This window comes from Podarcis filfolensis, assembly GCF_964270895.1.
Source record: "Podarcis filfolensis genome assembly, chromosome: 13".
Lineage (NCBI taxonomy): Eukaryota > Metazoa > Chordata > Lepidosauria > Squamata > Lacertidae > Podarcis > Podarcis filfolensis.
Genome location: NC_139615.1, coordinates 18,643,770 through 18,671,103, shown reverse-complemented (window position 1 = coordinate 18,671,103; position 27,334 = coordinate 18,643,770). Strand labels below are relative to the sequence as shown.

At 46.9% G+C, this 27,334-nt stretch overlaps 1 protein-coding gene across 10 annotated transcripts in view; it reads left to right on the top strand.

Annotated features, from left to right (window-relative positions):
* Window positions 1-27,334, top strand: part of BRSK1 (BR serine/threonine kinase 1) — a 54,672-nt gene that overhangs the window by 22,548 nt on the left and 4,790 nt on the right. For 2 of the 10 annotated variants that reach the window (XM_083580203.1, XM_083580205.1), the window contains 15 exons: window positions 1,286-1,371; window positions 6,188-6,328; window positions 7,786-7,902; window positions 10,380-10,413; window positions 12,558-12,626; window positions 13,311-13,457; window positions 14,780-14,811; window positions 15,589-15,753; window positions 16,739-16,836; window positions 19,582-19,732; window positions 20,259-20,319; window positions 22,732-23,155; window positions 24,218-24,266; window positions 25,308-25,431; window positions 26,065-26,245. In XM_083580203.1, the coding sequence (XP_083436329.1) occupies window positions 1,286-1,371; window positions 6,188-6,328; window positions 7,786-7,902; window positions 10,380-10,413; window positions 12,558-12,626; window positions 13,311-13,457; window positions 14,780-14,811; window positions 15,589-15,753; window positions 16,739-16,836; window positions 19,582-19,732; window positions 20,259-20,319; window positions 22,732-23,155; window positions 24,218-24,266; window positions 25,308-25,431; window positions 26,065-26,245 (1,879 nt within the window). The other 8 variants (XM_083580206.1, XM_083580207.1, XM_083580212.1 and 5 more) reach the window with 8 other exon arrangements.

The window sequence follows — 27,334 nt, the reverse complement described above, 5'->3', positions numbered from 1 at the left end:
TATTTTTTAAGTGGATTTGTTGCACCAGGGTGACAGAGCTCTTTGATTGCACAAACGTAAATTTCCCAATTTAGGTTTGGGGTCATGAAGAGTTGGACACGACTAAACGACTAAACAACAACAAATTTCCCAAAATGTTTGACTCCCTCCTGCAAATACAATCTATAGGCACCTTAAATATCCCTCAATAGCATCAGCTTGGCCCAGCAGCAGCATCTGACTTCCTAGGCTTGAAGGATCATGGGCTGTCATGTCAAACTCCTGGCTGGAGGGACCTGTACTTACTGTATTTTTTGCTCTATAAGACTCACTTTTTCCCTCCTAAAAAGTAAGGGGAAATGTGTGTGCGTCTTATGGAGCGAATGCAGGCTGTGCAGCTATCACAGAAGCCAGAACAACAAGAGGGATTGCTGCTTTCACTGCGCAGCAATCCCTCTTGCTGTTCTGGCTTCTGAGATTCCGAATATTTTTTTTCTTGTTTTCCTACTCCAAAAACTAGGTACGTCTTGTGGTCTGGTGCGTCTTATAGAGCGAAAAATATGGTACTTATTTATTCAATTTAATACACCACCCTTTATCAAAAGGTCTTGGGGTGGTGTTCTCTTAGACTAGCAGCCTCGGTGGCCGTGTGAGCCACTGCCTGGTTTAAAGTACTCCTGGGTCAATATTTGTAGTGCTGAACATCAAAAGTTGTATAATCCATTCCATAAATTTAAGGCACATTGCTTCCCCTCCAAAAGAAATACTGGGAACTGTAGTTTACCCTTCACAGAGTTATAACTCCCAGCACCCCTACGGCTGCTATATTTCAAAAAGTAAAAACCAGACAAACCCCAAAGTTGTGGAGCTCCCCCCCCCCCTCCATGCCTAAAAAACACAATTTTTCGATTGACTTGCCTAAGATCCAGGACAAAGCTCCGCCTTCTGGAAATTCCCCCTGGACGTCAATTCCGCCTGTGTGCTTTAAATGTGCATATGATGTGGATATAACCCACAGTTTCTATCAGAGCTTTAGACACAGCCAACCTGGCTTGTCTTTCTACTTTCTATTGAGTCACATCCACCACTGTCCGTTTTTTTATTTTGTTTGATTGAGACCTCCTCCAGCTGGCTGGAAACCCACTCCAGGCATCTTGCACAAATAATACCTCATAAATTATTTCACGGAGAACCCAGGAGGAAGCTCCTCTTCTGTAGATCCTAGGACATGGGCAGTGCTCAAAAGAGTTTGTTCTTTACCCCCTGTATATAACCACACATGCATTCTCTCCCTCTTCCCTTCTAGGTGGAGCGGGAAATTGCCATTCTGAAGCTGATTGAACACCCCCATGTGCTCAAACTCCATGATGTCTACGAGAACAAAAAATATTTGTAGGTATTTATTTGCAGATGGCCTCCCTCTCCCCCCCCCAGCCCCCCCCATGTTCACATGTCCCCATCAGAGTGGAGCAGAGCTTCCTATGAGCAAATCACGTCATAGCTTGAATGGGGGTGGGGGGGTAGTGTACTTTGTTTGTTGATATATCTGCTGAGGATCCTCTTTCCAGGACAAATTCTGGGGATCCCTTCTAGTCAGGGTTGTAGCCACAGGGGATCCTGGTCCACCTCAGGGATATTCTAAACTTCTTCCCTGAACATTCTGCTTCCTTAAAAGCAAAACAAAACATGCTAAATCTGCAGTCCTAACCACACCTAATCTGGGAGTAAGCCTGGTTGATTTAGATGGGCCTTACTCCCAGGTAAGTGGGGTGGTGGTGGTGGTGGTGGTGGTTGCTGCTGCTGCTGCTGCTGCTGCTGCTGCTGCTGCTCTTATTATCATTATTTTCCCCAATGCCTTTTTCTGGAGGGACGCAGGGGGATGCATATCCCTAAACCATGGCTGGGCAAACTAAGGCCTGGGGGCCAGATCCGGCCCAATTGCCTTCTAAATCCGACCTGCAGACGGTCCAGGAATCAGTGTGTTTTTACATGAGTAGAATGTGTCCTTTTATTTAAAATGCACCTCTGGATTATTTGTGGGGCATAGGAATTTGTTCATTCTTTTTTTTCAAAATAGAGTCTGGCCCCCCACAAAGTCTGAGGGACAGTGGACTGGCACCCCTGCTGAAAAAGTTTGCTGACCCCTGCCCTAAACGTTTTATGAATCTAAGTTTGGCCTCATTGAGGGGCAGTATTTCAATATGAGTGGGAAAATTAGAGTACCCCTAAACATTTTTTAAAGAAAAAAGCACTGGTTTCCCCCCCCAAAAAAAAGAATCCTGGGAACTGTAGTTTACCCCCTCACAGAACTACAATTCCCAGCACCCTCATCAAACTATGGTTCCCAGGAATCTTTGTGAGAAGTCACATGTTTTAAATGTGCGGTGTGTTTGCATGCTTAACCTCCTTCCCTTTTACATGTGGAGAGATGAGGAAAAAGCATGCTGGCAGGGTTATACTGAATTGCTCCCTAAAGGCCATGTTAACGTTGAACAACTTAGAAAACAAACAATTACGACCTTCCACGACTCTCTCTTAATAAAAAAGCAGCCACAAGAGGTCCTGAGTGGGATCGGGGCATTGGTGCAGGGAAGGGAACTTAATTCTTTGACCTTGTGCTGCTTCCTTGCCAAAAATCCCCTCCATAATAGCATCTTCAGGGACAAATAGCAGCTTTTTTGTTGTTGTTGTTAAGAAAGGGGACTGCTGGGCCTTAATCACTTCTTAAAAGGAGCGTGCTTAATATAATAATGTGAAGTCTGACCCTGAGAAGTAATTTTAAACGTGGTTAGGCGGCTGGCCGTCTATGTTTCTGGCTGTTCTGCAATGATTTCCCCTCCCTTGCTGCAACTGCGTTTCTGGCTTTGGGCCTACTTTGGTGTGCTCGCCAGGCCATACATATGGCTTCTGGAAGCCAGGATGCCAACATGTGATAAATAATAGCTGGGGCCTGTGTGGTTGTGGAGCCGGTTCATGCTTCTGTCGTGCTCAGAGCTGGTCTCCTCCTTTCTCTGCGCTCAAACCCAAAGCAGCGCCAGTCCTCTTCCCCCCTTCACACCTCCACAAAACCCACTGCTCCCTTTTGCACAGATGCATCGCTGGCAGCTAGGTGCTTCTTTTTCTCCATTCGGATTTGAAGCTGGTTCAGGGGGGTGGGGGAGGAAAGCCACATCGAAACGACATCGTTTGCTAAGAAACGACAAGGCAGGTGCTGGTTAGGCGTGGGTTTGTGTTTCATGTTGTGTGTACACACGGCGGGAGCCACAGGCTGAGCAAACCGACTATTTTTGTGTGTGTTTAATGTTCAGTGCGACAGAAATATTAGCTGCCGAAACATTTATTTGCGGAGATCAGGTGAGAGTAGATGCCTGGTTTCTGCGTGTCGAGTCTGCTGTTAAAGGCAGAGGGACGGGATCCGTAAAATAACACATTTTTTTTTAAAAAAAGAAAAGTGTTTGGCGATCCCATCTGCTTCTGAAATTCTTGGCACCATGGGGTGGTTTCCTAGGTAGGAGATAGCTGTGTTGCTGCATGTGTGTGAAGATCGCCAGAGCGGCAGAGCCTCTGTGAACATGTGTGTGTGTGGTGTGTGTGTGTGTGTGTGTGTGTTGTGTGCGAGAGGGCCGTCCAGAATACCAGGCGGTGCCAGACAACTGGCAATCCCCACACATAAGCTCTCTTTGTCATCCTCCTCCCGCTGACACAATGGGAGGAGGTGTTTGTGTGAGTGAGGGAGAGAAAGAGGTTGGAGGAAGAGGCTGCTGCCTTGAGGAAATAATTTTGCATTGTAAAACCATTTGAAATGAAATTCAAAATGTTTCCTCCGGGCAGCTTCTTCCTCCAACCCCTTTGTGTCTTACCTATAGGTAGGGTATTTTCCGTTAGGGAAAATAGACCTCAGTGCCTGGGGCCTACGAAACTCCCAAGGGCCTATGGAAAAGTTTGAGGCCTACAAAAATCCAATTAAAGCAGGTTGTTTGGTTTAGCGGTTTATGAAATCATTCATCGACATACAGGTATAATACGTCTTAAGTAAATGTAAATTAAACATTAACGTTGAGGCTGCTTTTGCTGGCAAAATCACAGCTGACTTTAATTTTTAATTTTATTTATTTATTTTTTTGCAAAAGCTCATTCTCTATGCAAAGAGAGCCTTGCAGTGTTCTCTTGTTTATAGAGATTATGGGACCTATATAACATAAATATCTATCACTTGGTCTGTGTTGGAGGGCTACAAGTATGAGAGTGCTTCGGGCCTGCAACTACTTTAATCTTCGCCTGAATAAGAGGTCTCCTTTATTGGCAAAAACTATTTTGTGTGTGTGAAGTGGGGAAAGAGTAAAGAAACTTCCAAGCTCTCCCAAGATAGATTTTTGGTTGTTGTTTTTTTAAATCACTTCTGTCCAGTGTACCCTTAGGCTTCCCCATTACAACCTTTGAGAATTAGGTCGACGTAGACTTGAAATGTACTGTCATTTACTTGGCAGGGAGACGGGAGGTATAATAATAAATCTATGGCCTTTTAAATTGTAGGGGGTATTGTTTTTGCTATTAATTTTTGTGTTTTTATATTGTAAACTGCCTTGTGATTCTCAGGTGAATGGTGTTATAGAAATATTAATAACAATAGCAATATTAGTGGTGGTGGTGCAGGGCAATCTTGAATGCATCTACTCAGGACTGAGTTCCAACATAATGCTAAACCGTGGTTTGTTTTAATGATGTTCAACAAACTGTAAGTTGCCTCACAGACAGCCAAACAAACCATAGCTTGTTTCTGCAGAGCTTGGTTTGTTTTCCAGCTGCTTCTTGCCAAGCAATGCCTTTGGAGCTTGGTGTGGATCTGGGACAGGATGGCCAAACAAAGTACAATTAAGAAGGCTGGACATAACAGCAAACCATAGTTTTAAAAAGCCACGATTCCAAAAGTCAACCATAAACTATGGTTTCACGTGGTTAGTCTGTTGGGCCAGGTTGACATATTCAGAGAAACCTTAGTTAGGCTAAACAATCCATGGTTTGGCATACTGTGCAAACCAGGTCATTGAACTGATGGGACTTTATTGCTGAATAATTATGCCTAGGAGCGCCATATGATGTAAAATTGGGAGTGAGAACCATTGAACACCGCAGGGACTTACTTCCAAGCAGAAATGCCTAGGTTCATGCTGTTGCAAACTGCTGTAATGTCCTGAGAGCCAAAGACCACTTTAGACATGGCGTGGAAAGCAGTTATAATAATAATAACAATAATAACAGTTTACTATTTATACCCTGCCCATCTGGCTGCTCCCAACAGAATATTAAAAACACAATAAAACATCAAACATTAAAAGCTTCCCTAAACAGGTCTGCCTGCAGATGTCTTCTAAAAATCAGATAGTTGCTTATTTCCTTGACATCTGATGGGAAAGCCCTCTGTCTGGTTCCCTGTAACTTCACTTCTCACAGTGAGGGAACCGCCAGAAGGCCCTTGAAGCTGGACCTCATTGTCTGGGCTGAACGACACTTATATGTTTAATATATGGCATGCTTAATGTAATGTTAACAGTCCTGTGTGAGATTGCTCACATGTGTATTTAGCTGCATGTGGTGTTGTATACAGTATGTCGGCTGGGAACCTGGGGCTGGTTACACTTTCCTCAGTGCAGATGCAACTAAGCAAAGTGTGAAGCCGCTGCTACCACCCATGACTTGTACATTGCCCAGTTTTTATTTCAGAGAAGTGCTTTCCATGAGGCAATTTTGTCATGTTTGCAACAGCTGTGGCTTCTCTCTTCTGGGTTCTACAGCTACAACAGCTGGTGTCTGCACAGTGTTTTGGGATTGCATAACAGTTGGCAATTCATCTTACCCAAAAGTGACTTGAAGATACATTGAACTGCTCATCCTTGTTCTTTCTATAGCAGGGATGGGCAACCTATCGCCATCTTGATGTTGGCACTCCAACTCCCATCAGCCGCAGCCGGCGTTGCCAAAGGTCTGGGGTGATGTGAGTTGTAGTCCAACAACATCTGGAAGGCACCAGGTTTCCCATCCACCTTCTGTGGCAAAGCATTTAGCTTTCTTTTCTCCCAGTCTGCTTTGCAATTGCTCCAGCTTAGAAGGAATTCGGTGAGGTTGTTCTCAACAGGAGGCCTGATGGATTCTCATGACCTCTTTCCCGATTTTCCCTGCTTCTCGGTCCCTCTGCCTCCTTCCGCGTCAGATACCTTGTCTTGGAACATGTCTCAGGAGGGGAACTCTTTGACTACTTGGTGAAGAAGGGACGCCTCACACCCAAGGAAGCCAGGAAGTTTTTCCGACAAATTGTCTCAGCTTTGGATTTCTGCCATAGCTATTCTATATGGTGAGTATCTTCCCTCATCTCTTCGGCTGCTCATTGCCTGCTGCTGTTATCACATATTGCTAAGTAGCTCTTTTTTTTCCCAGCAGGAAAGGGGGAAAAATGATTTTTCTTATGGTTTATTTTTCTTCTGCTGCCATAGCATTTTGTTCCCTTGGTATTGTGTAAGTATTGATTGTGTTGTATTCTGTCTATGATGCTTTATTTCAAAGTCCTCATTTTGTAAGCCACTTTGAGCTATCAAAATAATAGCTTACCTGTCTATTTATTTAATCATCATCATAACCATCATGCTGTCCCTTCCCTGAGTCGCTGAGACTGTGTTTGGATCGTCCACTGCCTTATGGACCACTGAAATGTGCTCTGTGGCTGTACAACCAGAGTGAGGAACCTCTTTCAATCCAAGGACCACATTGCCTTGTGGGCAACTTTTCTGGGGGGCCCTTGCCGGTTGTGGGTGTGGCCAAAGGCAAAAGTGGGTGGAGCATTGGCTGTGACTCCAGTCTTAGCCTTTATCCAGTAGGTTATGTCCCAGCTGTTCAAAAGCCAGAGGTTTTTCTCTCTGCCTACACTCCTCTCTCCATCTTTCCTCCAAGGCAAACAAGAGGCATTAGCAAAGCTCAAGGAGCTTGTGAGTAAAGCATGAAGCAGAGGCCAGTGATGGGTATAGCCTGGAAAGGGGGTGGGGTTTTGAGAGAGTCCTAGGGGTCAGATAGTGAGGCCTGAAGGGCCTTAGGTTTCTCTTCCCTTCTGCACAGTCCAACCAGACCAAGGAGAAGCCATTACCTACTCTGTTCCGCACGTTGAGCTGCTGTTCAGGGGTGAAGAGACAGTGATAAGTTGGCAACTCTCGTCGCAACAATTGTAGGCTTAGGCTGATTGAAATATGCAGTCTAGTTTCAGATTCACTGAGGAGGAAGGAGAGGCTGAAGTGAGCAAAGTAGAAAACAAAACCTCTGGCCATTTCAGGAGCTCTTGACTTACTTTGCCCTGATCTTAGTATGCAGGACAGTTTCTATAGTAGGGTAACATGGTGAATTGTGAATAACCCAGGATAGTCAGCAAGGAGGGCTAGCTGAAGCACCCTGCTGTTCATTGTGTGTTTTGGATGATTTCTCAGGATAGCAACTCTGGGATAGCTACTTCTTATTCTGATCAAGCAAGCCCCAATGCCATTTCCCTAGCCATGGCAACTAGAAACTTGTTCCTGTTTCAAAAAGAAAGCTTGGGTTCTCTGAAATCCAGCACATTCCCTGGCCACTGGGCCACAAGTCCGATTCAGCACCTGTGTTTAATAAACCTGCTCAAGGGGCGGGGAAAAGCAAGTCCATTCTGATCGCCTTTCCTTCACTGGGATGATCCCAGATGTAGCTACTTGACCTCAAGGGATGTTTCGCGTGCATGTGCCTTTTGTGTCTCCCGCTGACCAGTCTCCATTCGTTTTGTTTGGACCTCCCCAGCCACCGAGACTTGAAGCCGGAGAACTTGTTGCTGGATGAGAAGAACAATATCCGGATTGCAGATTTCGGCATGGCCTCCCTGCAGGTCGGAGATAGCCTGCTGGAAACAAGTTGTGGGTGAGCCAACCTCTACATGTGGAGGACTGATTGGAGGGTTGCACACAACACCACAAAAGAGAGGAGGATGAGGATGAGGAGTCAAGGCATCAGTTGATCCTTGTTTGGCAGGAACACCAAAAGCACTGCAGGTGTTTCCTGCAGGGAATACCATAAAACGTGAAGTGGGAAGGAAGCGCACGTCTGCAAACCCCGAGAAGCTGGTGCATGTCTTTTTAAAAAATGTGCTTCCTTTTCACACATGATGGGGTTCACTGGAGTGTCCAGAAATCAGAAACATCTGCTGTATAGTATGTCAATCACTCCTGCGTTTGCAGCAGAGGGGTGGATTTTGGGGGGGGATTTGCCAGCCCTATAATGGAGTGGCACAAGGGTCTCATCCAGGGAATGACATGAGCTATGCCACCTTGGCTGTGTTGCCATAGGTCGACCCTCCCACCTATCCCTATGCTGTTCTCTTACACCCTTCCCAGGGAACAGAGGTACAGTAATTCACCGCTTTCTCTGGCCCACACCACCACGGCTCTCCCTTGCTCCACCCTCTGCTCTGGGATTCCCAAACCCGATTGGTAGCCCTACCAGTCATTCTCCCATTAAGGCTGTCAATCTGGAAAAGAAAGAAAAAAATATGCTAGCAAAAAGAAGACAGATGTGGGCTCTGGTTTTTCACACTGCAGCTTCTCAAGTTCAGCACTGCCCAAACTGAACGTGACGTCACTCACGTGATTAGTAATTTTGTGAATTGTTTTTTTAAAAAAGGAAATAGCAGCTACTGTGTGCTTGCCTTCCCACCCCCGATCCAGGTCCGGACTGTGCTGTCAGGGGAGCAGGGCTTTAACTCTGTGCCCTGACCCTGTTCCAGTTCTGATCAGCCCTCGCACCTCTCTGCCTTCTATTTGGTGACAATGGCAACATCTCTTTTGGGACAAATAGCAGCTGTGGGAAAGCCTGATCCAACTGGGGACTGTGGTTAAGGCCCCACTGTCTTCATGTCACGGTCTAAATCTGAATTTACTTCCCCCAGCTGAAATATGCTTTGTTTTGTTGTTTTTTAAAATCACGTAACTACTGATAGCATGAATAATACCACGACTGGTTTTTTGGCCCGAAAGTGAACTTTGCTTGCCAGCTCTTTAGCCTCAAAGCTGGGACATATTTCGTTCTGGGAGGAACTGAAGGAAATGCTTTGAGATTGCCTAGTTGCAGCCACATGACTGCACATCCTTTATAAAATTTGCAGTTGTTTTTTGAATGTTTATAATCTGTATTTTATTTGAATTTTTTTAAGTTGCTTTTTCCTTTTTTGTAAGCTGATGTAAATGCCAGTGTGATGCAAAGGCAGTGTAACCCCCCTCCCCCAAAAACCACCCCCTCACATTTAAAATAGATAAATAATGAACACCCAAAACACTTCCACCATCACAGCATCAACACCATACATTCAAAGCACTTTTAGCATACATTTAAAGCACACCTATGGCTACATACCTGCCATAATTTTAAAATACATGACCTTCTCCAGAGGATCCTGGGAACTGTTCCTACCCTTCACAGAGCAACAATTCCTAGCACTCTTAACAAACCACAGCTCCCAGGATTCTTTGGGGGCGAGCTGTGTGCTTTAAATGAATATTAAATGTATGGTGTCAATGTGATGACACTCCCCAGAAAAAAATGGAGGGCAGTGCCAAGGAAGGCTGAGGAGTTGTTCCATGTGCTTCATGTGTGCTAGTTCACGTGCTTTAAATGTGTACTAGGGGGATGTGAGTCGCACTGTGGTCTAAACCACTGAGCCTTTTGGGCTTGCTGATCAGAAGGTCGGCGGTTCAAATCCCCACAATGGGGTGAGCTCTCTGTCTCAGCTCCTGCCAACCTAGCAGTTCAAAAGCACATCAAAGTGCAAGTAGATAAATAGGTACCACTGGGGCAGGAAGGTAAATGGCGTTTCTGTGCACTCTGGTTTCTGTCGCTGTGTCCTGTTGCACCAGAAGCGGTTTAGTCATGCTGGCCACATGACCCAGAAAGCTGTCTGTGGACAAACACCGGCTCCCTCGGCCTGAAAGCAAGATGAGCTTCACAACCCCATAGTCGCCTTTGACTGGACTTAACCGTCCAGGGGTCCTTTACCTTTACCTTACCAAATGTGTGCTACATGCGCTTTAAATGTATGTGCAGGCTCCTTCACTGCCTCAGTCTCTCTTCTTGCCTCCTTGTGGCCAGCCTCCTGGACCTGGCAGCTGAAACCACCCAGCACTTGTGGGACAAGAATGAACAGGGGGGACATTTTCCCTCCACAAATACATCTTAGGTTTTGGGGGTGGTGTGCTTGTGGGTGGGTGGGTGGGAAGAAGTCCCGCAGGCTCCTCTTCACATGCCTGTTTGAACCCGAGGCCCTGGGGGGATCTGCTTTCTCCTGCGTTTCACTCTTCCTCTGTCTCTCTGTCTTTCTCTTTTCTGCCCCCAATGCTGGGCTGCAGTTCTCCTCACTATGCATGTCCTGAGGTGATCAAGGTAAGGACTCAGGCCTAGTGCCCACACCCCTCCCCTGCCTTGATGGCATCTCCTTCCCTTCCCTCTTGCCCAGGGATCAAACCAGGGGGTCCGTCAAGCCTGGCACCAGGCTTCACTTGGGTTGGATAATAGCTTCCCAGTCGTATGTCATCATCTTCTACCCATTTGCCATGGAATAAGCCCCATGGATCTGGGTGGGGCTGATTTCTGAGTAGGCATGTATAGGATTGAACGGTTGGTTGCTTAATTCGTTAAAACAAGAAAGTAGGGAGCAGTTTTGGTTGACTTAAAAGGAGACTCTGTTGAATCAGTCAACGGATTTCAGAAGTGGGTCGAATTCAAACCAAACTAGTTGCGCTTACATCCCATTTAAATAAATGTGAAAAGGTATCAGTGATTGACTTAACACCCATTGATTCCAGTGGGACTTATGGGCAACTAACTCACAGTACAATCCTATGTTTGTCAACTCAGAGGTTAAGTTCCATCAAGTTGAATGGGAGTTATTCACAGGTTATAGCAGGGACGGGGGTAAAATGTGGCCCTCCAGGCCTTTCTGCCTGGCCCTCAGGGCTCTCCCCAGGCCACAGTCCATCCAGAGCCACGGCCTTCACCAGACATGATCCACACCCTCCTCAAGAGTTTTTCCCTGGCTGGAATTGGTCCTTGGGCTCTGGTCATGCTTCCTGTTTGTCTAGATGGAGGGTAGGGAGGTGGGTGTGGAAAATAGCCTTCTGCAGAAAGGCAAATTTCACATGTCTCGGTCTGCCCACTTTTGCCTCTGGCCCTGCCCAGCCCTGGCATGTGGCCCCCAGAAGGTCGCCAAGAAGGAAAGGCGATCCTCGGGTTGGAAGAAAGGTATATAGGATTGTAGCATTTGCGTGGACCTAGTTCAATTTTTCTTCCTATAAGGACTTAACAAACTGCAGATAGCAAGCAGCATTTTAAAAGAGATGCCCCTTCCTATGTATGAAAGGTCATGTATCCAGGATGATGCCTGGTGCGATTCAGGCTTGTGTCATTTAATAACGGAGTAAAGTATGCCATTTTGTAGAACGATTCCCCCACTTATATTCACATTTGTGTAGATTTAAGTGAGTAACTAATTGATTAATCAACTACAATTCATATGATAAATTTACCTTTCCTTTTTTAACTTGGCGACTGCTCTAATTATATGTGGGGTTGGACAGGGGAAGGTGTTATTGGAGGAGACTGGTAGTTGCTTGTCTCTCATCCCTCACACCCTTTATGACTGGGAAGGGGAACCTGCGACCTGCCTCCAGGCACGGTTGGACTCCAACTCCCATCAGCCCCGTCCAGCTGACCAGGGCTGATGGGAGTTGTAGTCCCACGATAGAGGTCCATAGGTTCCCCATCTCTGCTTTAGTAAGGCCTTGATCTGTACAATATGGTAGCTTCTTCAGAACAACTCGCTTAAAGCACCATAATCTTCATTCCAGAGCCGCTAGGTCTGAAATTTAAATTCAGTGACCTGGAGGATGTCTACTGAATTCCTTCCCCCAGAAATAAGTCGTTTTTGATGCTGGGAAGAAGCTCCACCCACTTGTGAACAGGGGCAGATGGGGGGGGCAGAGTCACCCTCCTGGTGCAGCTCACCTGGACAAGGCTGGGTCAGGGTGGCTGCAAGGTCGGGGCTGCAGAGAGAAGTGCCCGATTGGCTGTGTCATTCACACAGCCCAGCTGTGCCACCAGCTCATGCCAGCCCTGTCTGCATAAGCTGCAGCAAAGCCAATGTTGAGAGCGTGGCTCTGCTCCACTGCAGCAGCCACTACTGCTTGTGGAGGATATTGGGGAAGGGGAACATCAACCAGTCCTGGAAGATGGGGAAATTTTGATCCCTTCTTGATGGCCATAGACTGGAGCCAGGAGACAATAGAGCTTGCTGAGTAATGGACCAAGCGAGGGCAGGAGGAGTTGGGGCAGGTGGCGAGAGACAAGGTTCTCTCATCCTTATGGAGATATATCCCCTTCCCGCCTGTTCTTAACACTTGGGCGAGCCTTCCACTCTCCACTCTGGTTTCTTTATTGTCTGTCATTCATTCCCAGCCAAGCTTTCCCTGTCCTCCCCCTGCCCTCCCAAGTTGCCAGCCCACCAAATCTCTCTGCTCTTCGCTCCTTAGGGGGAGAAGTACGATGGACGTCGCGCTGACATGTGGAGTTGCGGAGTCATCCTCTTTGCCCTGCTGGTGGTAAGGCTGCTCCCCAGTAAATTGCCAGGCTATTCAACACCCCCTGCCCGCCCCCTACCATGTTGTCCTCCCTGTGGCAAAGGTGTTCCAAGCTTGCTCAGAGCAACCTATGTCCAATGCTGGTCCTATTCAGAGCAGACCTGTTGAAACTAATGGACATGATGGACTGAAGTTCACTAATGTGAATACCTCCAGGTATGGTTGGGCTTCATCTCCCATCAGCCCCAGCTGGCCAATGGATGGTCAGAGATGATGGGAGTTGTAGTCCAACAACGTCCGGAAAGCCACAGGTCCCCCATCTCTGAGTTGTATGTTCTTTATTTATTTACAAACACATTTCTCTGCTGCCACATCACAAAGTATTGGGGTGGAGCACAACACTGAAACATAAAACAACAACTGAAAACAATACAGATAACCATTAGCTAGCCTAAAAAATAAAAACGAAATGGTTACAAAGGCCTGCCAGTGTAAAAAGATCTTCAAGATCTACAAGTCAAAAGCGAGGAGCCTGATGAACCTCTCCTGGAAGGGTCAGGTGGCACTAAATGCCAAACATCTAGAACTTGAATTTAAACGCAACCCTTCACCCCCCCCCCCACATTCTGCATTTGAAATCTCAATACTGAAAAATCTGTGTGAGCTTTCATTTTGGGGTCGGTTCTCTCGTCCTTTGTCCTGCAGGGAGCGCTACCCTTTGACGACGACAACCTACGCCAGCTGCTTGAGAAGGTGAAGCGGGGGATCTTCCATATGCCCCACTTCATCCCGCCCGACTGCCAGAACCTCCTGCGGGGCATGATTGAGGTGGAGCCCGAGAAAAGACTCAGTGTGAGTAATCCCGGTGGTGCAAATGCTGTTAAAGTAGGGTTAGGGGAAGACATTTTATTTGTTTTTCCTTTAAAGGTGAATTCACCTGATGTGCATTTTCCAAAACAATGTATGAACCAAGAGACAGCCATCTTTTTGAAATTTGCAATTCTCTGAATTTTGCAGTGCACTCCTGCAGCTGAGTAATGTATTCGGAAAATGCATATACTAATGTAAGATGTGTATAAACATTTACAAATATATTTAAAATTTACAGAGTTGTAGTTGAAAAAATATTTACCAAAAAATGCTTTTTAAAGGCGCACTTTTCATGTATACTTGTACACATTACTTCAGTTTTTCCAAACAAATTACACAGAATCACACATTTGTGCAAACAAATTACACAGAAAACAATGGAGGCAAAATGAAACAAAAAGAAGTAGACTTATAGAGGTATAACCATCCATGTGTGTGTGTGTGTGACATACAAATTGCATTATATTAGGGAAAATATAAGCAAAAATGTAGATAATAGGATAAATTATTATTATTATTATCATTATTATTCAAACTTCTATACCCACTTCGTCCGAAGATCGTAGGGTGGTTCACAACATGAGAAAGCAAAATACATAATAAAAATAAGAACTGGAAACTAAATGGCAGCCAGTGCAGTTGGGCTAGGATTGGTGCTATATGCTTAAACTATGTTGCCACAGTGAGCAACCTGGTGGCCAAATTCTGCACCAGCTGAAGTTTCCAAGCCCTACAGATAATGCCCTGCAGTAATCTAACCTGGAGGTTACCAGAGCATAGATGACAGAAGTTACCGTAGGTTATCCCTGTCCAGATAGGGACACAGCTGTGCCACCAGCTGAAGCTGATGGAAGGCACCCTGTGCTACTGAGGCCACCTGAGTCTCAAGCAACAGCAAAGGATCCAGGAGTACCCCCAGGCTGCGTACCTGCTCCTTCAGAGGGAGTGCAACTCCATCAAGAGCAGGGAACCTCCCATCCAACCATTAACATCATGATGAGTTTTCATGAGGGCTTTTAAATTGCCCCTTCCCTGCAAAGTGATGCAGAAATGTGGGGAGCTGAACTTAAGACTGGACACATCAGAAACTAAAACTGGTAGATTTGCCCATCCTTAGTTGGAAGCGAAGCAATAACATAGTTTTGGGTGGGGAGCTCTTCAGATCCACTTTCCTGGGACTAAGCCTCGCCAACCTCAGTGAGGCTTTCTTTTGAGTAGACTTGTAGAGGATTGCATTTATAGATGATTTAAGGAGAAAAAGTTTCTAATGTTGTTGTTTCCCCCCCTCCATGTGGCGACTTTAGCTGGAACAGATCCAGAAGCACCCATGGTTCTTGTGAGTACCTCCAGATCCTTCTTTTTGATTCCCACCAAGTCTCAATATTTTCTGGCTTCACTGGGTGGAGATATGTGTGTATGAGGTGGGGGGCACATGGAGAAACTGAACCCAGGAGATGGGCAGAGTATAAATAGTTTCTCAGTCAAATACATCCCTGGCAACTGTGACCCTTCCTCTAGATCAGGGGTTTCCAAACTTGGGTCTGCAGCTGTTTTCAGACTACAACTCCCACCATCCCTAGCTAGTCAGGGATGGTGGGGATTTTAGTCCAGAAATGGCTGGAGACCCAAGTCTGGGGAACCCTGCCCTAGATCCATCTCACTGATGTCTGAGCTTCCAGCTTAAATGTGTCCAAACATAGCTTTGTATCCATGAGCGCCAGAAAAGCGAAAGTCATATTCATTATAGTGCGTTTGTTTTATTTATTTTTGGCTATAAGCTGTTACAACAATACTAAAATGCTGATGCAAAATAGAATCCTGAAACAGTATTTCCATAGGTACGTAATAAATAGGTTCTTTTCTGGACCCTAGATCACGACAAAAGCCATGCTTTGTTATATATACAGTATTAATTGTTATACATACAATTAATTGTAAAAAAATTACATGGGGGGGGGAGCGACAACCCTAAACCCAACCTCAAAACTTGACATACACATTCCACTGTGAAAATATAAAGCCGGGCTGGCCAGCATTTGCCAACCTGAGGTTGATAGTCGCCTTTGGCCAAACCTTACTTTCCTCTTGGTGGTCTGTGCTTCTTTTCTCCCAGGGGAGGTAAGAATGAACCAGAGCCAGAGCAGCCGATTCCTAGGAAGGTGGCCATCCGACGGATTCAGTCAGTCAGCGAGCTGGACCCCGACGTGCTGGAGAGCATGCACTCCCTTGGCTGTTTCCGCGACAAGAATAAGTTGAAGCAGGAGCTGCAGACCGAGGGGTGAGAGATTGGGGCACGTGGCTGGAATGGGGAAGGAAAGCCTGTCTAACGTTTTGCACATTGCACTGTGGGGATGCACTGAACTAGTGGAGGAATGCTTTGGGGGAGGTTTTATATTTATTTAATTGTATCTCACCTTTCCTTCCTCCTTGGAACCCAAGGTGAGATTCGTGTGTTTCCCAGGGAGTCAGCTATCCAGGCACTGACCAAAAGCCAGACCTGCTTTGCCTCAGCAAGATAGTGGTCTCATGTGCTTCAGAGCTTGTGACTGGTGTGTAAAATGGTTTGTAGGCAGCTTAGGTTCCCTGCTAGGAATTGGGAGCTATAGGAGGAAGGGGGCTTCCAGACAGCTGCTGTTTGGGGGTGAGATTCCATCATTTGCAGGCAAATTCAGGTTTGCATAATTATAGTTGATTGGGACATTCTGAGCAACAAACCCACTTCCCACAGAGATCGGACTTTCTGCAAGTAGGAAAGTGACAGGAAAAGGCATTAGACAATGTGAAGTAACACTTGCTTTTCTAGCGCATAGTTTACTGGTGCTTTAGAACTCTTTTTTTATCAAACATAAACAATAAAGGTGGAGCATCACTTGCTTTGATGCAATGTTATCTAACCTCCCTGCAAACAAATCAGGATGAATGCTGAATGAATAGGTTTTCTGGAAGTTCCTGAAGCTAGGATTGTTCTCACAGAGAAGTCTCAGCACTCCTGCAAAACTACAGTTCCCATAGTTCTTTGAGAGAAGTTGCAACAGCTTTTGCACACTGGCTCAAACTGCCCATAGGTTTGTGGCATGGGTGTGTTCTACGAGAGGCGAAGGAGGGCTGAAGTTTGGTTCTTGGCAAAAGCATTGATGAAAAACAGAAGAATCAGGAAGCAGCAGGGAGGGGGGTGTTAAGCATAAATATTTGGGTTTGTGGGGAGGAAGATGCTGGCTGTATCCTGACCCTGTTCCCTCAATTTGTCCCCCTCTCCACTTCAGGGAGAACCAGGAGAAAATGATCTACTATTTGCTCCTTGACCGCAAAGAGAGATATCCCAGCTGCGAGGATGAGGATCTGCCTCCGCGCAACGATGTTGGTGAGATGTCAGGGAGCCCGTTCCCGACACACGTCAGGGTGCAGGAGTGGGAGGCTTGTTCCCAGGAATCCCAGGGAGATGCCAACGGACACAGTGCTGCCGAAGGATCCAAAAGACATTTTCGGAACACCCTGGAGCCGCCTTCTTAACAATGGCCCTTGAGAAAATGCTGCTGGGTTGATAGGCAACCTTCCAAGGACTCCCTCCCTCTTTCCATGTCTCATTTGGGGATTTTGCCTGTGTTGGGGAACCTGGAAAGATCTGAAAGGCAATGAACAGGTGTTGTCACCTGTGCAACTGGGTGTGAGGAACCTTTGGCCCTCCAGCTTTGGTGCTGACCTACAACTCCCACCTCCCTACCCATTGGCCCTGCTTGCTCAGGCTGATGGGAGCTGTAGTCCAGCAACATCTGGTTGTCCAAAGGTTCCCGACACCTGCTCTAAACTACTCTAGGGTACAGTCCTTGAAGACATTCTCCTACAAGTATCCCACTGTTGCCACCACATCTAAGCGAGAGCTGTATTTTTGTGCATCCCATCATTGAATGCATTGCAGACTTCTGTTGGTGCCCTGAGAACTGCATTTCTCTTTTTTTTAATTAAATATTTATTGGCATTTTCAAGAAACACACAACAAACAAAAACAAGAAATACACAAAACAAAACAGAGGAAAAAAAACACAAAAATACATAATATTCAAAACTAAACAAGGAAAAAAAAATAGAAAAAACCACATAAAGTTTCTGATACTTATTATTCTTAACCTTATTTCTCAGACCTCCTCACACCTCCCCTTCTTGTATTCCAATTTAAATTGTCAGTTCAGCAAGTCCTTAACTTATTTCTTTACCTTAACTTAAACATTTGTTCTAACATACTATTGTTTTACTTTACTTCTTTTTTCCATTTCCTCAATTTATTTCTAACAGCCTTATTTTCAATTAATTTAAAAAGAAAAAACCAATTTTGCCATATTAAGATCACACATCAATACTTATACCTCATTAATTATTCTTAAGCCTATTTCCTAAAGTCGACCAAAATTTCCCTTCCACGATTTACCCAATTTCCTTACCACTAACAAAATATAAAAAGCAAATTATCCTTATGTACCCTTTGGATTCCCAACCTCCACCCACCCTTCTCCCGGTTCCAGTCCCCAACCAATATCCATCAGTCTTTATGTTATTTATTTAGCCTGGAGATCTCACGTCCGAGGCCCTTATATCTCTCTCAGTTCCTTTCTGCCGGTCTCTTTGATAGTCCTTGATGTTAAGCCCCAAGTCTCGGAGGGGCTCCGGCCCAACAGACTCCATGTTGCTTCCAGCCAGTCCTCCATACTTAAAAACAAAGCCTATGGGGTACTCCAACTCTTGTTTCAAATTTCTTTCAGATCCATATGTCCCCAAAGCTCCAGCTTTCACCTTCAACAAATTTGTAATCCTCAGGTCTTCAGATCTCCTCCAAAGGGGATCTCTCCATTTTCCAAAGTCCCATTCAGACCAGGCTTTCCACATCCAATTTTTATTGTCCTTTTTTATCATCATGTCAGGCCTCATATTGTAACTCTCCTTTGACTCCTGCAAATCTCCTGCTCCTCCTTCATTTTCTTCAAAAACAACATATTGCTCCATCATATCTACACTTTCAGTTTCATTTATTTGTTCAGTTGAATAGGCTTCCTGTTTCAAGTCCTTATCAGGCTCAAAACTGTTGTTTACTGTCCAGTGTAGTAATGATACCTCTGTAGACAAAGCATTGTATTCATCTTGCAAGTTTCCCAAAAGAACGAGTGCTCTGTCCAATTCTGCTTGGATTTTACATACTCCAGCCATTTTTGTGGTGTAGTGTCCCTATTACCCCTCTAGGGGGATTTTAGTTCCTTAATGTTCCTTTCGGCTCAAAACCAAAAGTCCAGTTATTTTGTATCAGCCCTCCTTATTTTCAACAAGATGTACCAAATAAACCAGCAAAAGCAGCAGAGACAATGTTCTCTTTTTCCAGCTGACAGCTCACTTGACAGCTGTCAAAATCCTCAATACAACAGGCTTTCTCATAGGACGTTCCCGGGTCTCGGGGGGGGGGGGGGTTGAAATTTCAGCTCCCAAAATTCTTTTTATCCTCCAGTAAATCTTCTTATAGTGTCAAAACCGTGAAGTCAGGATCTTTCATTAAAAAGAAACAAGAAACAGATTCTCTCGACCTTAGCTGCCCAGTCCTTTGCTTTAAATTGTTTACAAAGAGGGGGGGGTGGACTTCCTTTTTAGCCCCTTCCCGCTCGTTCCAAATCCAAAATTAAAAATTTTTAAGATTCCAATCTCCGTATTACTCACGGGTTTATATTTTAGAGTCCAATCGGTCTTGGAAGAAGTTGGCGCTCTCTGTCAATGGCTTGCGGCTTCACTCCGTAGGCGAGGGAGTACTCTCAGCACCACGCCCCGAGAGAACTGCATTTCTCGTCACCGTTACCCCCTCGCCCAATAAATTTCTGTCCCGGGCCCAGTGAAAGCAGTGTGTGTGTGTTTGAGGACGCAGAGGTTGGATGGCCACCTGCCATGGGTGCTTTCGTGGAGATTCCTGCATTGCAAGGGGTCGGACTGGATGCCACTCGGGGTACCTTCCAACTCTACAGTTGTATGATTCTAAGAGAGAGGGAGAGAGAGGTGGCATCAGAGTATTTGGAAATGTGGCTCTCTTCCTCTGAGTACTGAAGTACTGCATCTCTCTCCCCCCCATTTATTCTAGACCCTCCTCGGAAGCGAGTCGACTCGCCCATGCTGAACCGACATGGGAAGCGCCGACCTGAGCGGAAGTCCATGGAAGTCCTGAGCGTCACCGATGGCGGTTCTCCCGTTCCGGCCCGAAGGGCCATAGAGATGGCACAACATAGCCAGCGGTGAGTATGTGTTTAGCAGCGACTCTTCCGCAGCCTGGCATTAGGAGGCGCCATTGCCTTTTTTGTGTGCGCTTCCTCTGCTCCTGGAACTGGGAAGTGCAAATATTTTAACGTTTGGTTGCCATCCAGTGGCTGCACGAGGAATTCAATGTATGTTTACTGGACTAACAAAACTTTGCTGCCTCTTGCTGGTAGTTGTATGTAGAGCAGTTATTTAGCCGCGTCTGGCTCTTTGTGTTAACATTTCATTTTTAATACTTAGTTTCTGCCAAGGAGGCAAACACAGAGTTTGTTTAACGCTTTCATGTCCCGTTCTTCAGTTGTTAGAATTGCCCTTGTGCATTGTTGATCTTTGCTGCCCCTGCTGGTTGTATTGAAAACTGCACAAAAACGCAGTGCTTTGCTCCCCTTACTGCTGTTTCTGCAAAAACATTTTTGTGTATCTCCTCCTGCTTTTTTCCTGTGTGTCTCATCTGACCCCCAAGACGGTACTAACCCTCAATATGGCTTTCTCCCCAACTAACAGGTCTCGATCTGTAAGTGGTGCCTCCACTGGTTTATCCTCCAGTCCCCTCAGTAGCCCCAGGGTGAGTACCTGAGATATTGGAGAAATTACAGAGTTGGGGAAGGGAAAGGGGCAGAAGATTGGGTGGTGGGCAAAGGTGTTGTGGGGCATAGGGAAGGGGGGGAGTGGGTTTTGGAGGGACTGGGATTTGGAAACAGATCTGCAGATCCAGCAGCCTCATTCACATCTCATCTTGCACTCAGTTCAAGTTGGTGAGGGGAGGGAAGAGGTGCTCAGTCAATCACTGGTTCTCCTCACAGTGGGGCTTGCATACACGGCAGGCAGAAAATTAGCCAAGTGCATATCACTCCCCCATGCACCCCTCTCCCCCCTTATTGCATCCCCATGCCAGGAGAAAGCTGGACCTGTTGAATTGCCACCTGGTACCTAGCTTTCAAACATGCCTGGCCTCTGTCAGTGAAATATAGTAGTGACCTTAAAGAGAAAAGGAGAGAAGACATGTGTAGACTTTGATGAGGGATGTCAGAGAGAGAGAGGGGCTGTGTACACACCACACATTTAATGCACACCCACACCCACACACCCTTGCAGAATCTCGGAAACTGCAGTCCATTAAGGGTGCTGGGAATCGTAGCTCTGCGAGGAGTAAGTTACAGCTCCCAGGATTTTTTTTTGGGGGGGGGAAGCTATGTGCTTTAAATGTATGGTGTATATGCAGGTAGGGTTCGATGAAAGGGACAGGGCTCAAGGTTCTGTGGGAACAAGAGTTTGAGGTGGGGTGCCTTGAAAATGTGGGCAGGTCCACAGCTAGATCTGGAAAGTTGGAGGCAAGGGGAGAAACCAGTTTGAAGTGATCAAAGGGAAGGCAAAGGGCCAAACGAGGCATGGCATTAAGCACATGATCTGCCCATGTGTGTGCTTGGTTTCTCAATAGCAGCTGGTGGGGGAGGGGGGGAATCGAGATCGGGATCATGGTATGGGAAAGAAGGGATTTAACTCTTTGCTCCACCCACAGCCCTGATCTAAATCTCCCCGCTCCCCTGCATGCAGCTATTTTTTGCCTTTGCTGCTAATTGCAGTTTTTCTCCTGGGGTAACAAACAGCAGCCCCAGAAGAGCAGGGCAGGGAGCTCTGGATTAGAAAGATGGTGGGGACACGGGGTCAAATTCCCTCCCTGTCCCAGATCACAGTGCTGATCCAGACCTCAGAACTCCATCCCTCACCTGTGCACTCTGTGCCTGAAATTTAGTAAACGAAGGCATACGTAAGAGGTTCTGCTGTGTGTGCTTCATGCCATGGTTGGTTTGGCTAAAAGTAGCAACAAGCTGTAGGCTAGGTAGCATTGGCAGTGCAGCATGTTGGCAGTTGTGGAAGTAGGCAAAGCCCTTTGTTGTTTGGAGGCAGGTTCTTTGTTGCTACTAGCTGCACAGAAGGCAGAAATCGAGCTGGTGCAGCTTTGGTCAGCATGACACCTCCATGCCAGCGAAGACCTCAGCCCTTGAACTGCAGCCTGTCACAAAGTTAGTAAAGGTGCACAGAAGCAAATGGGGGAAGAAACCCTTAGAAGAGGAAGCTTATCTTTGCAGTAGGCTGGCTATTTAGGGTTTGACTGCCTCTAGGGCAGGTTCCCTGTGAGAAAGGGGCAGGGCAGCCTTCCCCTGGTGCCCTCCAGCTGATGCAGACATTCCCTTGATCTCTTGGGCCTCCTGTTTCAACTGCCAGGCTGCTTTAAAGGGATTCATCTGTTAAAACAATCATGCACATTTATATTTTAATGTTTTAATGGGATTGTTCTATGCTGTATTTTACTTGTGTGTTTTAAAAATTATGCTGCATTCTAACCATTGTGCAAATGGGGCTATATATGTTTTGTAAGCTGCTTAGGAGCCGCCTGGGTCTTAAGCAGCATATAAATAAATGAAGATGAAGGTTGATGATGATGCAAGCCAGCTCTGGCTCTCTCATCAGTCCCAGCCAGCTTGGCCAGTGGTCAGGGATGATGGAAGCCGGAGTTCAACAACACCTGGAGGGCACCAGGTTGTGGAAGGCCACTTTCGGGCTTGGAGCAACTGCTCTGTAGGAAAGGGTGGCTGTTTGCGGGAGGAGGAAGCAGAGGGCTGGTCTCCCCGGGAGGCAGACAGGCAGAGGAGGACATAATATCAAGAAAGCCCCGTGGAGAAGCGATGGAGGGGAGGTGGAGTAGTGGATGTCAGGTTTGCTGCAGCGCAGGCTGGCTGGAAGGAGACATGTAGTCTTTGGGCGCCACAGATATCCCACGGTAGGCTTGCCGTGGAGCAGGCAGATCCTTACGAAATCAGGTCATTTGTCACGCCACCGAGTTCTGTCTGGGCCACAGAGCGAGACTCTCTTTGGGAGCAGGCTTGTGGGGCTGTCACCTGCCATTACTCACCCCCATCTCACGGCTCTCCCCTCCTCACCTTTCTTCCTCCCCCCCACTTCTCCCCACACCCAGAGCCCCATCTTCAGCTTCTCCCTCCCATCGCCTCCCCCGGCCCCTGCGAAGACTCAGACGCTTCCAGCCAAGGGCAGCCCGGCAGGGGAGCGGGCCCTGCAGAGCCGGCGCTCCGCCCCTTTCCCCTTGCCCCCCAACTCTCCGCCCCCTCACCCGCCCTCCTCTCCCCGCTGCTTTTTCCCTTCTACTAAACCCCCACCCAAATCTGTGCTGCAGGTCACCCCCCACCCCTCCCCTCGGGGAAGCCCCCTCCCCACTCCGCTCGGCACCCCTGTGCACACGCCCAAAGAGAGCCCCAGTGGCACCCCCGGAGGGACGCCGCCCAGCAGCCCGGGCGTGGCGGGCGTGGCCTGGAAGACCCGCCTGAACTCCATCAAGAACAGCTTCCTGGGCTCCCCGCGCTTTCACCGCCGGAAACTACAAGGTGAGTGGGTAGTTCCGCCCCCTGCTGGGGAGGGTGTTTGCACAGGTGCATGCGGGTGTCGCGGTTGTGTGTGCCAAAGACAAATCAAGGTATAAAAGCAGGGTTGAAAGAGGATTGTGAGTGACCCATCCTTAACGCATGGCAACTTTGCCCCCTGTAAGGCGGTATGTGAGATGTTCTGAGTGAGCATCTAAAGCACTTTTCTGCGCATGTGCAAGAGCAGTGAATTCTGGCAGGCAGAGGAGCATTCAGAGGGTACAGCTGCATCAGGACCAATGACTGGGGACAATCGAGAACGAAAGGGAAAGAGCACAGAGAGCGTTCAAAAGGGCGCACACGTATGAATGAAACGGGTTTGCATAATGCCGTTGCACAACAAATTGTTTACATGAAGCTGAATCTCTGTGGTCCAGCCAACCAGATCTTTGGGCAGGACCACAGATGTTATAACGAAGTCAGGAATCTATGATTCCAGGGGACGCTAGCTTGCACAGCAGAACTAGGCAGGATGAAGTCCCCCAACCATCAGGTGATGTCATCCGCCTCTTGGGATGATGTCACCTGATTGATAGGTGGGTGCAGTTTTTGGGGGGGAAAGCCTCTTGGACTAAATTGGAACCCATGGCAGGCCAAGGTTGGCCTGTGGAGATTTTCCATCCATGGTATAAATTATATGTCAGACAAATATAAGAGAGGGTTGGAAATGTGCGAAATAGGAACCTGGGAAGCTGCCTCATACTGACTCAGAACACTATTCCCCCTAGCTTTACTGCCTACACTGACTGGCAGTATCTCTCCAGGATTTTGGGCAGGGAGACTCTCCCGGCCCTCCCTGGAGATTCCAGGGATCGAACCCAGGACCTCCTGCATGCAAAGCAGATGCTCTACCACTGAGCTACGGCTCTTGCCCAAGCAAGACTGTGTGGAAGTCCTAGCCATCCCTGCTTTTGTCCTCAACATCCAGGAGCAAGTGCAGCTTTGCTTTGAAGCACTGGAGTGGGTGGGAAGGAGGTCACGCACACTCCTGTTTTACATTTCATGTTTCTCCTCCTCGCCCTGCAGTTCCTACACCAGAAGAAATGTCCAGTCTTACTCCAGAATCATCCCCTGAGTGAGTATCAGAAGGCAGTGGCCAATAAGGAAGGGGACGAAAATTCCTTTTATTTCCCTTTCCTCCATGTTCTTTAACTTCGTTCCTTACTGGCTGCAGGGTTGTACTTAGGAGTTGGCAAGACTAGCCAAGGGCCCGGATCCAGGGTGTGTGCAAAAATGGTGCTTCTGTACTCTGGCTTAGAGTGGCTGGGAGCGTGCATACTCCCTGGGCCACTCCTCCACTGCTATGGGCAGCCAGGCAAGGCACGCAGGTTCCACTGGCAAAGGGACAGGGGAATCGATACATCTCCTTGCCAAGAGCACAAGGGAGCTTCTCCCCACCCTCCAAATCTCCCCACCCTCCACCTGCACCAAGTAGACTAATCGGAGTCAGACACAGGCCAGCACGGAGAATGCAGGTCTCCCTTGCCAGTGAAGTTAACTCTTTATTCAAGGAAACTTCATAGAACACAGCAACACTTCCCAGTAAGTCTTGTCCCTTTGGAGCAGTTGCTAGGACTGAAGGTCCCTGCCTTCCACCCTTTCTAAGGCTCCTCCTCTCCCGGATGTTTCCCAAGCAGTCTCAAACTGCGTCTGTACACATCTGGCCTCTGTCCTGCTCTCCTCATTATTCTGCATGTTTTTGCAGCAGGAGAGGGAGACTCCCTGGATTCTTCATCAGCCTCTTGCCCCCTCCCCTCCTCTGCTTCAGCCTCAGAGTCTGAACTGCTCTCTGTCACAGGCTCTTCCCGCTCACTAAACCCTGCTGCCCCATCAGCATCCGGCACCTACTCCCAATCCTGTTCCTCTGGCCTCTCTTCAGTGTCCCACCGCCAATCCCTGTGCTCTGAGCTTTCCTCTTCCGGAGTTTCCCTTGGGGTTCCCCAGCTGGTGCCTCCCACCTCTCCTCTTCGTCCAGCCAGTCCCTGACATGTGCTTCTGTGGTTGTGCAGTTGCCACAGGCTCAGGCTTCACTGGCAACAAGTGGGCACCTCTCCTTCTTTGCCGTGTTTCTTTGCAGGCTGTCACAGCCTTCCTGTACTGCTTTTGCCCCTTTCAGACTAGCCAAGAAATCCTGGTTTGGGAATTTTATCAACCTAGACAAAGAGGAACAAATTTTCGTGGTCATCAAAGACAAACCCCTGAGCTCCATCAAGGCTGATATCGTACACGCCTTCCTCTCGGTGAGTGCTGAAGGCCCAGGAGGGGAAGAATGTGTGTGTTTGGGGAGTTATGAATAGGATATGGAGGCAAGTAAGACAGGCCTACTGGGTGCTGACGACCGCGGTGGAATTAGCAGGACCCTGGGAAGGGATGGGTTCCATCCGTGGTTTGTGGGTAAAGATGGGGGAGAAATTAGAGATTCCATTCACCTTTAAAGGCAGACTTACAAAATCCACACTTTCCAAATCGATACGTGAACCAAATCATGGTCAACTTGCAAAATTCACACTTCTCCGAATTTTGAAATGCCATTCTCCAACCATTTAAGGTGTACAAAAATGCATATATGTTAGGGTACAGTGTTAAGGCGGGAATGCAGACATTATTGAAAAGAACAGGAAAAAAATAGGGGAAGTTGCTCTGCAGAACTGTGCATGCTAGGCTAAAATTTGAAATGAGCAGGTGTGTATTAGAAGGAATTCGGACTAAAATGCTGGTGAATTTTCATAAGGACTTTTTTTAAAAGTAAAAAAATTAATCACAAGCCGATGTGGAAATGTGAAGACTAGAAAAATGAGAAATTGATAGAAATGGACCGTTTCACCCAATGCTGCCTGTGAGCTGACATCTCCTGCGTTCCATCACATTCACAGATCCCCAGCCTGAGTCACAGCGTTGTATCCCAAACAAGCTTCCGGGCCGAATATAAGTCGTCGGGTGGCCCCTCTGTCTTCCAGAAACCCGTCAAGTTCCAAGTCGACATCAGCTACTCCGAGGGTGGGGAGGCGCACAAGGACAGCGGGATCTACTCGGTCACCTTCACCCTCATCTCAGGTGAGTGTCCTAGGATCCTCCTTTGAGTGGCCTTGGGGATTCGTTGTGTTTACTGGGCACCTTTAATGAGAGAAAAATCACTTGCATTTATTAAGGATTGAAAACTTCTTACTGACTTTTTGTGTGAAAGAGAAAATGAACTTGTAATATCTGGATATGAAGATAGGGAAAAAATTGGTTTATAGAAAGAGGAACCAGGAAAGAGAACCAGAAGTATTTTTAAATCTTTCTTCATTTTTTCTCTCTCTTCTCTCTCCTCTCTGTCTCTCTTCTCTATCACTTTCTTTTCCTTTTTCTTCTTCTTTTTGCTTCCGTTCCTTTTTTAGGTTAGATTTCGAAAGCATTTCTTTTATTCTGGTGTGTTATAAAAAGATACTTTGTATTGGGTATAAGCTTCTGTATATCTTTGGACAAGTATTAATAAAAATAGATATTTGTGGGGCAGCGGAGAGTTTATTGGATACCTCCTCTGTCCCTCTCTGATACAAAAACCTAATCACCTTTCATTCTCTTGGAGATGTGTACACTTTTTCTATTTACCGTATTTTTCGCTCTATAAGACGCACCAGACCGTAAGACGCACCTAGTTTTTGGAGGAGGAAAACAAGAAAAAAGACATTCTGAATCTCAGAAGCCAGAACAACAAGAGGGATCGCTGTGCAGCGAAAGCGGCAATCCCTCTTGCTGTTCTGGCTTCTGGGATAGCTGCGCAGCCTGCATTCGCTCCATAAGACGCGCACACATTTCCCCTTACTTTTTAGGAGGGAAAAAGTGAGTCTTATAGAGCAAAAAATACGGTACTTGGGAGTAAGTTTAATAGTGGCCACTAGATGCATTGAAAGAAAAATGATGTTTCCAGCTGTTTTAGTAGAAGAGATAGGCCATGCCCCTCGCAGGCTTACATTTCCCGGAATTCCCTGGGACCCCCAGGAAAGGACTGTTTTAAGAAAAGCAGCTTCCATCCATTATCATTGCAAACACGTGGCTGGAAATGTATGAGCAAAGTCTCCTGAATGGCTATTATTTTGGGCCCTGTAACTTGCCTTTCCACATGATATCTCCCTTCTTTGAGGCTGCCAACTCTGCCTT